The 14366-nt window shown below is 48.3% G+C and overlaps 1 protein-coding gene across 2 annotated transcripts; it reads left to right on the forward strand.

The window, feature by feature from the left end:
- Positions 1 to 1907: 1907 nt before the first annotated feature.
- On the forward strand, positions 1908 to 13822 carry LOC119112756 (uncharacterized). Of its 2 annotated transcripts, XM_037237038.1 has the most exons (5): positions 1908 to 2054; positions 5889 to 6037; positions 7827 to 7938; positions 9795 to 10112; positions 11940 to 13822. In XM_037237038.1, the coding sequence occupies exons 2-5, from the start codon at positions 5893 to 5895 to the stop codon at positions 12190 to 12192; spliced, it is 828 nt and encodes a 275-aa protein (XP_037092933.1). In that variant the 5' UTR covers positions 1908 to 2054; positions 5889 to 5892; the 3' UTR covers positions 12193 to 13822. The 2 variants fall into 2 exon arrangements, with proteins under 2 accessions (XP_037092933.1, XP_037092941.1); XM_037237046.1 differs by lacking the exon at positions 5889 to 6037.
- Positions 13823 to 14366: the final 544 nt, after the last annotated feature.

Below are 14366 nucleotides of genomic sequence, written 5' to 3' on the forward strand. Positions count from 1 at the left end.
CATCCAGATAGACAATTGCATGGGCCATCGGACTGGTATAAGTTTAAGGCGCCACGTGGTCCGTGAAACGTGGTCCATGCACACCTATTGATAAGGTGGAATTGACCGTTTTTTTGACGTTTTGGGTTATAGTTCGGCACGCAGTGCAGGTAGAAGGGATAATTTTTTCCAAACATTCACAATTGAAGCGGCTACACTTTCAGTGCGTTTCGCGGGTTTGTACGGCGACTGTTGCGCTGCAAATGTAATGTAAGATGCAAACGACCAAGTTTAAAAATCGGCGCCGAATACAAACCGCTACCGTAAAAATATTCGTGATTTAGTGTTGGCCGATTCTTTCTCTCTCTAAACCACCCTTTTGTTGATCCTATTTTCACAACGGTTTGCCCCAAAATGAGCCTAGACTGATGAAGTGCATGGCGGCTGTTTACGCCGCGACGGAACGGCGCCCTCCGGTGTCTCGGTCGACGCCGGCGGTTGCCTCAGGGGATGTCTGATCCTGTGGCCTGATCCTATGACCTGATCCTATGGCCTCTGACGTCTGATCCTCTGATCCTATGGCCTGATCCTATGGCCTCTGACGTCTGATCCTCTGATCCTGTGGCCTGATCCTCTGGCCTCTGACGTCTGATCCTCTGATCCTGTGGCCTGATCCTATGGCCTCTGACGTCTGATCCTCTGATCCTGTGGCCTGATCCTATGGCCTCTGACGTCTGATCCTCTGATCCTATGGCCTGATCCTATGGCCTCTGACGTCTGATCCTCTGATCCTGTGGCCTGATCCTATGGCCTCTGACGTCTGATCCTCTGATCCTATGGCAGCCGCCAGAGGCCGCCAGCACCGCGCCGCCTGTGGCCAAGTCTCTTTCACGTTTTGCGCCATATCTCGGCCCCTGGACCAGCTATAGGCGTAAATCCAGCTACAACAGATGGACAATAAGATTCCTACAGTGTTTTCATTAGTGCAGCGAAGCGAGCGTGCAGACACTTGTAAGAAAAACTGAAGCATCAATTTTACTGCTCAGCTGCCTTCCCCCACCCAAAAAAAAATTCCTTTTCAAAACTACTTCCCTGGTCCGATGAGAAAGACGTGCTGGCTATAGATGATACCTGCGTGTGCGTCGATCCTATAAAACACCACAACGTTTCCCCTATGGGTCGCCTCAGCTTGTTACCCACATACAGCAGAAGCAGACTGCAAACTTTAGAAGGTTCGGAGTGCAGGCAAGTAATCATTATCAGCAAGGAATCCGACTAAAAACCTGTCGTTGTAATTGTTTTTGCATTCTGTTATGTGTATTGTATCTATTTCATGGCTGAAATTATATTCTGAAGTGAAGATGCCGCACCAAAAATATGCATATAAAAATAACGTATTGCAAAGAAAGTCGGATCTCAAGTAAAAAACGATGCTAGGCTCGTAGCCTTCCATGGGTAGCAAACACAATTGCGGTTGGCATAAAAGTTTCCACAAGGCCAGTGAATTGATGACGTCAGCAGCATGTTTAGTTTGCGGGAATCAGCTTCTGGGGTCATGTTTGACCGGCAAAAAAGCCCTCATATATGAAAGGGTTTGACCACCACTACGTTAAGTAACTCATCGTTTAAGGAAATAAGTCGAGGATGCGGGCACCGAACTGCCCCGTTGCATCCTCCATGCCGGCGCCACCACGCAGCAAGACAAAACAAAAGTAACCTGCGTGATAGACATATTTTACCTACGCATTAGTCATTCTGCAGAACTCCAGCAAAACACATTGGAGAGGGCCAAGCCTATATTGGGGGGGGGGCAGCGCATTATTGGGGGCAGAGGGAGGCCGGAGCCCTCCCAAAAGAGTACAAATCGACACCCGTGGCATCCACAGCGCTGCGTTCGTGCGATTACACAATGGCTTTCCTTATCAGGGCGATGGGCGGCGTCCGGTGCATGTTCACGGCCACCAGGCTGATAACCGGCTTCAGAACGCCTCTGGTCCTGGCTCCAACATTCAACGAAGAGACGGCCTCCGCGCCGCTGCTCACCCCGCCGGCAGCGAACCACGCCACGGCTTCAGGTGAGCGGCCACGTTCATCAGCGTCGCGTTGTCTGCTCTGGGCATGTTAGCGCGTCAAGCGTTTGGCCGATACAGAGTTCAATGACCGGCGCTGTTGCTTATCCCCCACTTCTGCAGCCTGATCTCTTCATACGTCCGTTTCGAACAGCTCCCACTCCGGCTGAGGTCTCTGCTCAGTCTCGCTTCTGTCGGAAGCATGGTTTTTTGCTGGTGTCGCCTACGCCTTCCGTGTAGCACACTAGAATGGGGGAATCGTGGATTGTTCTGTTTCAGTGTCGGGTAGGATCTACATACCTGCACATGAGATCAACTCCCTCAGCAATGTCGTGATGAGGGCATTGCATGAAATTTCAGATACGTTCAACCTTGAAGAATGTAAAGTTGGTGATGACAGTAGAGTTTTCTGTCTTTGCCAAGTGCATTAAGTGTAACGTAATATATTCCGTAATGTTTCATATTCCACATTGCTACATAACCACCCAGATATCGCAGTTACTTCTTTCCCAAGTTGCATATCGCGAATTTATATTTGCATGCGCATCTAGACGTTCGCAAGCACGCATGACGTGGATAACTTTAACTCTCATCCTGTTTCGCCTTTTCATAACGTGGACTAATAGAGGGGGTCGATGCGACCCCCTGTGCCGTTCCAAACTAACGACGATGGAGCCTCGCAGCAGAAACGAGCAGATTGGTCTCAACGGAGTCTCACGATCGATAATACATGCTATGATCCTGGGTCAATAATCTACGCCATTATGCTAGGTCAAATGACTTTTATCCCAAAATGTCATTTTTCCGATTTGCATGCCCATATTTACGAAATCGTGCCATGCAAGCGCGGCTCAATTCCGTAATTACATCCGATACAGTTCATTGCAGCGAATGTAGTGTGGGAGGTAGCATGTTTCATCAACTGCATAAACCTGCACATGCCATGTATTTCCAAACTAAGAGGCAAAACACGCTTCGGTTCTTCTGATTGTTGTTCATATGAGCTATCGAGGTAAGAAGTGGTTGTAACGCAGATGATACCAAAACGTAGGCGAATAGAGTTGCACGGCTCTGGGACGGTTCAAATCAAACTTTGCAGTGGAATATCTTTTGACGTGTTTTTTTCGTAGACGAAGAAGTTTAAAGGGCATAAGATTTGCTCGCTTAGTCACACAAAAAATATTGCAAACTGGTTGGCAGGGGATTTGCAGGCAGAAGATTCAGATCGAAATCAATACAAGTTATCGCGCTGAAATCGTTGCGTAGGCCAAATAGATGCTGGTATGAATGAGAAAGCATTAAGTGTCATTTTTACCGCTCAGTTCCCCTCCCCACCGAAAAGGAAGCTACTTTTTCCTTTTCCAAAACTACACCCCTGGTCGAGAGAGAAAGATACACCGGCTACAAGTTATACCGGCGTGTGCGTCGATCTTACGAGCACCACAGCGTTTCCCCAATGGGGTCGCTTCAGCAGCGAAGCAGCGTGATGCCATTCAGTTATGCTGATGATTGTGATGATAATTTTGGTATTAAGGCGTGCCGGCTGCTTGGTCATATGCCATTTCTTTCAGACAAAGTACTTTTGTGCAAACGGCAGCACAATTGGGGCTCGCAAATATTAAAATGTATATTTTAGTTATGTCTTCAAGGTGAAGCAGTGGCCCTACCCGGTGGCATTATAAGATGTAGCTAATCCTGAGAATAGGGGAATTGAGGCCAGGATTACGACTAACTCCATTAAACTTGGGTCAGTATGAAGGTGAGACCGAAAGTGAACCCAAACTGTTTTTTCACTGAAGGACGTGCCGTAAGCGGTGTTTTTTTATGCTCTTTTCCAATTTCTCAATTACAGGGACGTCAACAGACATCATATCTAGACTTCTCGCAGGTCACAGGAGGTCACTGATCTAAAATGACCCATATCAATCATTGATTCCCGACCGTTGTGAACTGAAATGAACACCAGTGAGATTGCCCTTAGAACAGGTATTTAGGGGTTAGAGCGGTTGCATAAGCAGGCCTGGAGGTACTTGGGATACCGATCTGAAGTTTGACCTTATTTAGTACAGTGGTCAACAGGTACTTCGACCCGGTCCATCTGAAAATTGGATACAAGTCAGTTCATACAGAATCATTTCTACCTTGTAAATTAAGTGTTTTTGTTCTCTTGCTTTTTATCTCAGGGGTCAAACTGTCCCCTTCCCCCCCCCCCGCTACTGAACGCGTCACAACCGAACGGCCATAAGTGCGCGTGTTAAATTGTTGTGCGTCTGAGGCTTGCGTAAATGTTCGTGAAATGGACGTATGACATATGTTGCAAGCCATTTTAATTCCACGGCGGCCAGCTCTCCCTCAGCATTACGAAAAAGGAACAGATCATCCTACAAAGTAAGTTTCGCTTTAATGTGTACGATTGCACATTTTCAAATGATTACATTTTTGCTGTGCACAGCGATACATTTGTCTTTCGCAATCTGACAGTTTCGCTTTAACCGAAATTTTTGAATTCCATGGAAATTGTAATAGAATACAGCCAAAAATGCTGTATATAATGATCACAGGATTCCAGATGAAACTCGAACTGTCTTGTATTTTTGTCGCAAGACTGTATGGCAAGTGTAGCTGTAAAGATGGATAACAACAAAACCAAAAATGTTATTAACAGTGGCATACAGCATCCGAGTTCCACCGTTCATGGCTCAATTCTAGGTCACAGGTGATATATTTGGGAAAAAGGTTGGTGATGTGGCAGCTAACAGGCTTTGCCTTTCTACGAACCAACTGGCTGCAACGCGCAAAATGCTCGCAAAAATCACTATATTGGCGCGAATACACACCATTCGACATTGCCGAAGCCTAACTTTGTTGGAGCTGAGATCAATTGAAGTTATGCTGACCACGTTCATGATGTGGCGAAGCGTATGGTGGAGGGTTCGCCTTGCAGGACGAACGTTCTTGTATGGCTCGCCGAAGAGTGCCATTTGGCTGCTGACTTGGCAGCGTCAGCCTGATCACAGGGCGCCGAGAGTCATGTAAGTGCATGGCACGGTAAAGGTGCTTTTGTGCTATTTCGATAAGGGCCCGAGGCAAAATGGATCCTTATACTTTGTTACCATAATGAGAGGTTGGTTCGGAATGCAGGCAAGTAATTATTCTCAGCAAGGAATCCGATCAAAACCTGTCCTTGCAAAATTATTGTTTTTTGTTATGTGTCCTACACCCATTTCACAACTGAAACTATTCTCTGAAGTGACGATGCCGCACCAAAAATAGCATTCTGTTGCCCCATTGTGTTTTCTCGTAAAGCTATGTAGTAAAGAAAGTCGGATTTCAAGTAAAAAAAAACAATGCTAGGTTCGTAGTCTTTCATGAGTAGCAGACAGCATGACGCTTGGCATAAGTCTCCACGAGACCCGGAAATCAGCGGCGTCAGTATTATGTTTAGTTTGCGGGAATAAGCGTCTAGAGCAGTGCTTGACAGGAAAAACACGTCATATACAAAGGGTTTGACCACCACTATTTTAAGTTACACATCATTTAAGGAAATAAGTCGAGGATGTGGGCATCAAACTGCCTCGTTGCATCCTCCATGCCGACGCCATTACGCAGTAAGACAAAAAAGTATTTGTCTGATAGTCATCGTTTACCTAGTCATTTTGTCATTCATCACTAGTTATTTGGCAACATTCCAGCCAAAAATATTGTGGAGGCCCAGTCAATATTGGGGGGCAACTCAACATGGGGGAGGGAGGCCGGAGCCCTCCCAAAAGAGTACAAATCGACACCCGTGGCATCCACAGCGCTGCGTTCGTGCGATTACACAATGACATTTCCTATCAGGGCGATGGGCGGCGTCCGGTGCATGTTCACGGCCACCAGGCTGATAACCGGCTTCAGAACGCCTCTGGTCCTGGCTCCAACATTCAACAAAAGGACGGCCTCCGCGCCGCTGCTCACCCCGCCGGCAGCGAACCACGCAACGGCTTCAGGTGAGCGGCCACGTTCATCAGCGTCGCGTTGTCTGCTCTGAGCATGTTAGCGCGTCAAGCGTTTGGCCGATACAGAGCTCAATGACCGGCGCTGTTGCTTATCCCCCACTTCTGCAGCCTGATCTCTTCATACGTCCGTTTCGAACAGCTCCCACTCCGGTTGAGGTCTCTGCTCAGTCTCGCTTCTGTCGGAAGCATGGTTTTTTGCTGGTGTTGCCTACGCCTTCCGTGTCGCACACTAGAATGGGGGAATCGTGGATTGTTCTGTTTCAGTGTCGGGTAGGATCTACATACCTGCACATGAGATCAACTCCCTCAGCAATGTCGTGATGAGGGCATTGCATGAAATTTAAGCTACGTTCAACCTTGAAGAATGTGAAGTCGGTGATGACAGTAGAGTTTTCTGCCTTTGCCAAGTGCATTAAGTGTAACGTAATATATTCCGTAATGTTTCATATTCCACATTGCTACATAACCACCCAGATATCGCAGTTACTTCTTTCCCAAGCTGCATATCGCGAATTGATATTTGCATGCGCATCTAGACGTTTTCCAGCACGCATAACGTGGATAACTTTAACTCTCATCCTGTTTCGCCTTTTTCATAACGCGGGCTAATAGAGGGGGTCGATGCGACGCCCTGTGCCGTTCAAAAACTAACGACGATGGAGCCTCGCAGCAGAAACGACCAGACTGGTCTCAACGGAGTCTCACGATTGATAACACATACTATGATCCTGGGTCAATAAATTATGCCGTTACTTTAGGTCAGAGGACATTTATCCCGAAAATGACGTTTTTCAGATTTACATACCCATATTTATGAACCCATGCCACGGAAGGAGGAGGGGGCATGGAACGTACACAGGCCAGTTCTTTGTTTAATTCTGAGCACATTGACATCTAGTTAGATAAGCTTTGAGGCAAATATTATATTGGCATTATTTTATTAATTATTTTAATTATATATTGGCATTCATTTTTACGTACCCTATTCGTCAAAGTATATATACTTTTCATGACGCATACATGGCCGGCCGATGGGCCGCCTAAAGTGTCGTCCCGCCGCGCGTGATTGCTGGATTCATCGGTTACTAGCCGCCGTCCGCGCCAGCCGGGCATCGCCGTGCAGTATTCCGAAAAGACTGTCACAGCTCCGAAATCATAAATACCTGACACACGTTCTAGTGTCGAAGCACACGTAGTCAATGCCCCACTGGCTACGGAAAATTTGGGCGCAATTACATGACACGTGGGAGGGAATCTCCAGAAAATCCCAGTGGAGTTGCATCTTCCCCCCCCCCCCTCCCACCCCTGTGAGGACGAGGGCGATGTACCACTTGTACTGACCATCGTCACATGTATTTATACCCTGTACCACTTGTGCCTGTACTTGTGCTGCTTGCACCTATCACTATTTGTGCTGACCTTGACATCTTGATTTTTAAAATTTTGGTGCCGTCCAGCACAAAACACACCAGAGCGTGTTTTCCGCTTTCCCTTTGACACTATCTCAGTGCCAGTGATGACGCATTGGTGGCACGTAATTATACGTCATGATACCCGCTTGAGCACGTCAAGACGATTTCTCCACAACCCAGAGGTGGGCGGGTATTCATCGATGTGACATTCAACAGGTCATCTGATGCTGCAATCATCGCATTGGTAACAGCTCGGCAGGTCAGTTGGTGTTGACCATCCTGAAATCACCTGTGTCAGCTGCTCGTTTTGTAATACGCGGAGCGGGGGAGCGTCCTTCACCAACGCAAGCTGCTTTGTTCGTTGACAGGGGGCCCGGCTGACTCAGCTGTGTCCCAGATCACCTATGGCCCGGTGGAGGAAGCAAGACAAGATGAGATCGTAGACATCTTTGTACAACACTTCTTTCCGGATGAAACTTTGTAAGTGATGTCACTGTCAAGTCCTCAATATGACCAAAATGTTGATAATGTAATAATTCCAGATAATTCCGTCTGTTTACATTGTTGCGATGAGTTAATGCAATGCATGCTGCTGAAAGCGCTGGTATACGTTTAGAATTGAAACAAAAAATTGGTCTTTAGACGTTATGCCTACCCGTAATTCCTAGTAAGGCTACAATGCTTTGGAAAATGGTTAAAGGCAAATATAAGATGCTTGAATATTGCTTGCAAATTGCATGCTGATTTATAGACCATTTTCTCGATCAATCAACTTGCCTTTTTAAATGTTATTAGCTTCCTAAACGTTCCCTGACCATAATATTTAGTGTGACTGGTTCATCAACACTGCACCTGGATTCAGAGTGTTATTTTGCATACGTAGTTACAATATGTCCCCATAAATAAATGGTAGTACCTTGATATCTGGAGTAGTCACCCATGCTAGAGCGTAGACAATTCTGGTTATCCGGACGAACGTCCACTTTGTCAGGTATGCTTCCGTGGGAACGAACCAAAGCCATGGCACCTGTATGCTATCTCGATGTGTAAATCATCACTGCAGAACTTAACTGGGCTGAGATTTTGATTGTCTCAAGCAGTTACCCTTCTACGAGAGAAATTTTGCAATAGCCGTACTCTATCTGTTTTTTTTTTAATGAGTTTCGCCTACAAACTATCCGTGGTTCACCCAAGCTGCCGTTTTCGTTGTGAACTTTTGAAGATGCTAGGTCAGAATGCACTGATTTTGCTTCGATATGTGCAGAAGCTCAATTATCGATATTTTGCGGCAGTTCCGAAGGTATCAAATGATAACTCCTGAATAGCTTCCAAACGCACCTGCTTTGTTTTCATAAGCAACAGGGCTGAAAGACACTGAAAACTAATTTCCGAAGGGCACCACTACCGCAGCCCACACATTGCGTCCCATGCTGGTGATTAGGCTATTTCCATCCACATGATTTCGAAGTGACATCCACGACAGTATTCGAGACGACTTTAGGCTACCGTTGCGTGTGTTCCAGCGACACCCTCCGTATTTGGACGCCTCTAGCGTAGGCCACTCGTCACAGACAGGTGCCAAACGTTACGCCACCAAGTACTGCACTTTTGATATTTATCCATCCCAAATGGCGTCTGTTCCGGGGCCGTCCGGGGCCTAGGTGCCCCTCGCCGGGCCATGTCCTTTCCACAACTTCCTCAGCCGAAAGTGGCCTTTGTGACGTCATTTGGAGCACGTTTGATACTTCACTTTTGATGGCTGGTGAAAACCAGCATGGAATTCAATCTATAAAGTAGAACCTTTGAATAATTAGGTGTACACATGACTTACATCGCCAAGCTTTTCCCGAAGGAGGTAAAGGAAAAGAAAGTTTGGAAAAAGCTGTATGTGATGTAGTATGGGGTATGGGGTATGGGGTATCTCGAAAAAGTACGTAGTATGTAACATCGCACATAAAGTGTGTGGTGCGGGTTGCGTAGTGTGTAGGTGCGGTCGTCTGCAACCCTTTCTAAACTTTTTCCTTCCTTCTGGGAAAGATCAGAACTTTGTGGGATACTATGTGCTGTGGATTGGAGCTTTGTGGGATACTATGTGCTGTGGGTCGGGGCTTTGTGGGATACTATGTGCTGTGGGTCGAAGCTTTGTGGTTTACTATGTGCTGTGGGTCGTAGCTTTGTGGGAGTGAACGTTTCTCATGTAAGCGCAAAGACAGATCGCTGCGACTTGTTTCGACGTCACGTAGCATACAACATGGCACGTCACATGTCACAGGTCACATGCAACACTTACACATAAATGTGCCACATCTGATGCTGGCTATGCCGAACCATTGCAGATCGAAACTGGGGCGCGCGTGCGATGGCGGAGAGCTGGAGAACCAACGCGCTTGGCTCAGACCGAGTCTAAGCGGCTGGGACTGGAGCGTCTGCCTGGTGGCTACGGACAGTGCCACCAGCCGCGTCGTCGGAGCGTCTCTCAACACCGTCATCACTCCGACGTCGGAGTCTTCTCTGGCCACCTGGGAGCGCCAGGACACGGAGGCCTATCAGTGGTTGGGCAAATTCTTCAGCCAGCTGAATGGTGGCTATGACATCTTCAAAGCACTGGACGTGGAGACTGTGCTGGAACGCATAATGGCCACAGTCGATAAGCGGTGAGAAATAACAGCGCTCCGCTTCTTACCTGTTGCCATACCTATACCCACGCTAATGACCACGCTAGGGGGTGTCACGGGCCGTCGGGTGCCAGCTTCTCTGAGCACAAGGTGAAAAACACAGCCTTCAAAGCCGCCTTTATTTCAGCGGAACGGAGTTGATAAAGCCACGTTGGCCTAATTCGTCGGCAAGGCTGAGTAGCATGCACGGTTTTGAATGGAGTGGTATTGAACTATGTGGAATGAAATTTCATATGGTTACTCGGACATAAACAATTATCAAATACAAAACTCAGAGTCAGTCCCTGAGAAAGAGCAGTGTCCTCAGCCCGCCATTTTTGCAAGAGTCTTAGTTCTACCAGTTTTAGCGACGTTATTTGCTCCAGAGTTTCAGCGGTCTTCTCTGCATGCGTGCGCTGAACATGGATACAAATACGCTTCTTATTCTGCATCATTATCCGTTAAAATTGGATATCTCAAACACTGACGTGGTCTTGGGCATGCCATAGTATATCACTGCCCTTGATGTCACATGTTGGATGCTGCACTTCACAATCAGACTAGTCAACATGTCCGTTGTTTTCCCTCGTCCGCTGCAGAACTCGCTTGGTTTATTTATTTTCTTTACCCAGTTTCATTTCGTCGCTGGGGGATAGCGATTCTCTCTTCGGGCGCAAAAACATTATTAAGCTGTCAACTGTGGTCTTTATGACGCCTCCAGTTGTCCAATGAAGTCGAAGAGCTCTCTTCTCAACATGATCTATGGAACTGTAGTCTCGCTTGCCTTCACCCTGATTTGACAGAAGACAGAAGTGTTCCTTGTTCAGTTATGAGTACAATGATATACATTTTGATTTTTTCCTTGCCCAATTATGAGTGCAATGATATACATTTTGATTTGTTACCACAGAGTTATGATACATTTATTTTTAAGTAACAATGTCGGCGCGCCGCACGCGTTCCGTGGCGTTGTCGGTTGCCACCAGCCGCCCACATCGCCTGTAGATCGCCGCGCAGTGTTCCTAAAAAAAAAAACGCCGCTGCTCCGGAACCAGAGAAGCTGGGGACACCTTTTTGGCGTCGAAGCACGCGCAATGGTTTAGCCATAGACCTCTTAATATTTGAGCGCGATTGAACATGCCGGAGAGCGGCGGGTCATTCTAAGAAAACCTCAGGGCGCGGTCGCATGGACCCCGTCCTATCAGGGTTAGGGTTAACTGTATTGGAATTCTGACTCTATGATTGCTTATCTACCTGCAGTTCAACGCGGTCGGTACTCTTGTGGGGCAGGGCCCGAAGAAGTGTCATATCCCTACCCGCGTTGTGCCACCAAGCTGACCAGGTTCACTGCTGCATAGCGCCTCCGCCCCCCGTCACCCGCATGCCACCGTGCCACGTAAGGCTCGACCCCGCCGCGCAGCGACGAGGACGTCCACCGCACCCGGAATAGCTGACACAGCCGCGGGGGCGAGAGCGTATGGTCGACTGCGGGTTAGCGCGGCGCACAACACGGAAGGAAGCTCTTACAAGAGCACGGTAATCGCCATACTATTCAATCATTGCATGCACGCACGAGAACTATCCACTGAGGAAATTGTACACCATAAACGTGGAGTAAACGTGAATGGCATGTAGGTGGAAGCAATGGCATGGTATGAGAGCGACGAGCAGCCGGAAGGTAAAATACCTCCTTCTACATTTGCGCTGGCTTTGTGAGGTTGTCTCAATCGACTCAAGATTCCAAGGCAATGACCATTCCCAAACTGGTCGATTTCGATCGATTTGGGATTCGATTCGAATCGATTTTACGAATTTCATCTCCGGCAGGTACCGCGGTCAGGGCATCGCATCGGAACTGTTCCGGCGCACAACCATGGAGCTGGCGCCGAAGGCCGGCTGCCAGGCGGCGGTCGTGGCGGCTTCTTCACCGTACACGCGGCAGGGGTTGAGCCGCCTCGGCTACACGGTGGTGAACACCCTGAGGTACCGAGACTCGGTGCTGGCCGCCTGCCCGAAGATCGACTGGAGCCAGTGCGAAGCCCATGACGGTGCCGCCCTGATGGTGCGAAGAATCGGATAATTCGGTGCGAGGCGCGCACGAGGTCGCCCGCCATGCTTAACGATCGTTGAGTTCTGCTCCGGCTTTCAGCTTCACTGCTGTTACATGCACCGCACCGCACGCATGCGGACCGTGCGTTCACCAGACTGGTGAATGCAATGGAAGCCTCTCATGCAGCAACTAAGTGGGAAAGAATGCAGGAACCAAGGCATACGGGATTCCCGCCAAAAACCGCGGGGCTAGGGCACCATCTCAGTGATAGCGCCAACAGATCGTCAAGGCGCGGTAGGTCGCAGACGAGCGAGGCACTGCGGTGACGAGGAGCCTTCACGGCTAACATTTCCTGCGCTTAATCAGCCCCCGCCCGTGGCGTCGTTGATCTGCTCCCCTGCCCCTTTGTCTAGGGACTCACCGCAGACCCGTGTCATCTGACGGAACAGCACTGCAGAAAAGAAGTCCTAGAACTCAGAAGCTGTCCAAGGACAATGGTTATCCCATGAGCATTATCGCACGATTAGCCAATAAAATACTACGGCACCGGAACGACACGAAACAGCCGCCCCGTATCTGGGGCTCCAAGGTCGGACCGCATGGACCAATCAGAATAGCTGGTGCGCTCTGCGCTGGAGCGACCTCCCTGTCCTGCTGAATAGCGGGCCTGGGGGCCCTGAGGGTCCTGCCTGTTTACTTTAAACATACGCTGACGCGCGGATCAGTCACCGAACTACTCGTATGGACCATAATCCGCCCCCTGCCCCCCCCCCCCCCCCGACGGCGCGCATGGCGGCAGGACAGCGGTACCTTACATACCGCGCTGCGTCTCCCATTAATGAGTCGCCTGTGGATGCTCAACGACTGAATTCGACAAGTTTCAAGCGCGCTGCCAGGTATTCTTAATGCGAAGGGCTGGTCTCATTCCGGTTAAGCGTGCATGCGTTTAAATATGATTATCCCTTATTACTTCCCGTTGTTTATTGACACACTGTTTTATGTCTCAGGCTAATGGCACGTAATAGCCACGAATGTATGTGGAGTGTCAGCTGATGTCAAATACAGATGCGAGCGCACGCCACCTATAAACCCGGACTGGAAAAATCGTCTTGCGACTAAGAACATCGTGTTCAGATGTAACGCGACCTTTGCCCACAGCCTGGCATTCCCCAGACTGTCCGCACAGCGTTCTGCGCAGATGTGAGGACGGGCTAACATGAAATTTCTCAGGGCTTCTTCACAATGCATCGCTCGCAGATAACCTCCCGTCAGCACCTCGCTAACAGCTGCGAAGCGTACATGCTGCTTTTTCAGCTGGCCAGTCACTGACCTGGTGCCGACCTGAATGCCAGTACTGGAAGGAGTTGGAGAGGGCTGTCCTACGTCTATAGTCTCGCCGGCTGCATATTGTGATTGCGTGTGTGCTATAGGCAGAATAATAAGTGGACAAACTACCATTACGCGCGCTAGTTATTTTCGATGACCAAATGTACGCTTACCAAATGTAGGAATGCATAAAATACCATTAAGTACGCACGTAACTCTTCATCACCAAATGTACGCGTACTAAGTGTAGGGATGCAAAAAATGTGGGGTAGGGTTCGTATGCTCGAATGATGTAGCAATAAAAAAATTGCGGGCAAGTTTGTTATAATTGTTTATATGGTATCAAGTGTGCATGGAATCGACGAAAGGTCGCCAAGACAGCAGTTTGTATGAAAGGGGGTTATGCACTAAGTACGTATCACAATTGTTCGTTAGCAAATGTGCGTACAGAAATGTTCATACAAGATAAAGTTTGTTTCAGAGTCTGCATGCAAACGTTCAGAAGCATTGATTGTGTAGCAAAAGCTTTTATGGATAATACTTAATCGTTGATACCCCAGTTTCCTTACCCAAGGTACCACATTACGTCCTGTTAGCTCTCAGATTTTGCTGAAAGCTCTCTGTTAAGGCCTGTTTCGCGACTTAAAGGTCTGTGCTTCGATTCCACCTATCGAATGTCTCTTTCTTACCAGCAAAGTGTTGGGTCACGGAAATACCAGTGCGCGCACCATTAACACATGTGCCGCTCATGGCCTTTCAAAAGTTATTTCCACTGTCATAGCCCAGCCCGTCCCCCCCCCCCAGGCTCGGATTTTATTTACTTAAACACGGTAGTTGACCTCTTAGGTTTTCTTATGACGAGTTCTCAATCAACTCAG

The sequence above is a fragment of the Pollicipes pollicipes genome, unplaced genomic scaffold, assembly GCF_011947565.3.
Source record: "Pollicipes pollicipes isolate AB1234 unplaced genomic scaffold, Ppol_2.1 Scaffold_2555;HRSCAF=2994_pilon_pilon_pilon, whole genome shotgun sequence".
NCBI lineage: Eukaryota > Metazoa > Arthropoda > Thecostraca > Pollicipedomorpha > Pollicipedidae > Pollicipes > Pollicipes pollicipes.

What these genes read in the sequence shown, in the direction of transcription:
- LOC119112756 (XM_037237038.1), top strand. Translation starts at nt 5,893, where the DNA reads ATGGGCGGCGTCCGGTGCATGTTCACGGCCACCAGGCTGATAACCGGC. An exon ending in GAACCACGCAACGGCTTCAG is followed by an intron (nt 6,038 to 7,826) that starts GTGAGCGGCCAC and finishes GTTCGTTGACAG; the next exon opens with GGGGCCCGGCTGACTCAGCT. An exon ending in ATGGCCACAGTCGATAAGCG is followed by an intron (nt 10,113 to 11,939) that starts GTGAGAAATAAC and finishes CATCTCCGGCAG; the next exon opens with GTACCGCGGTCAGGGCATCG.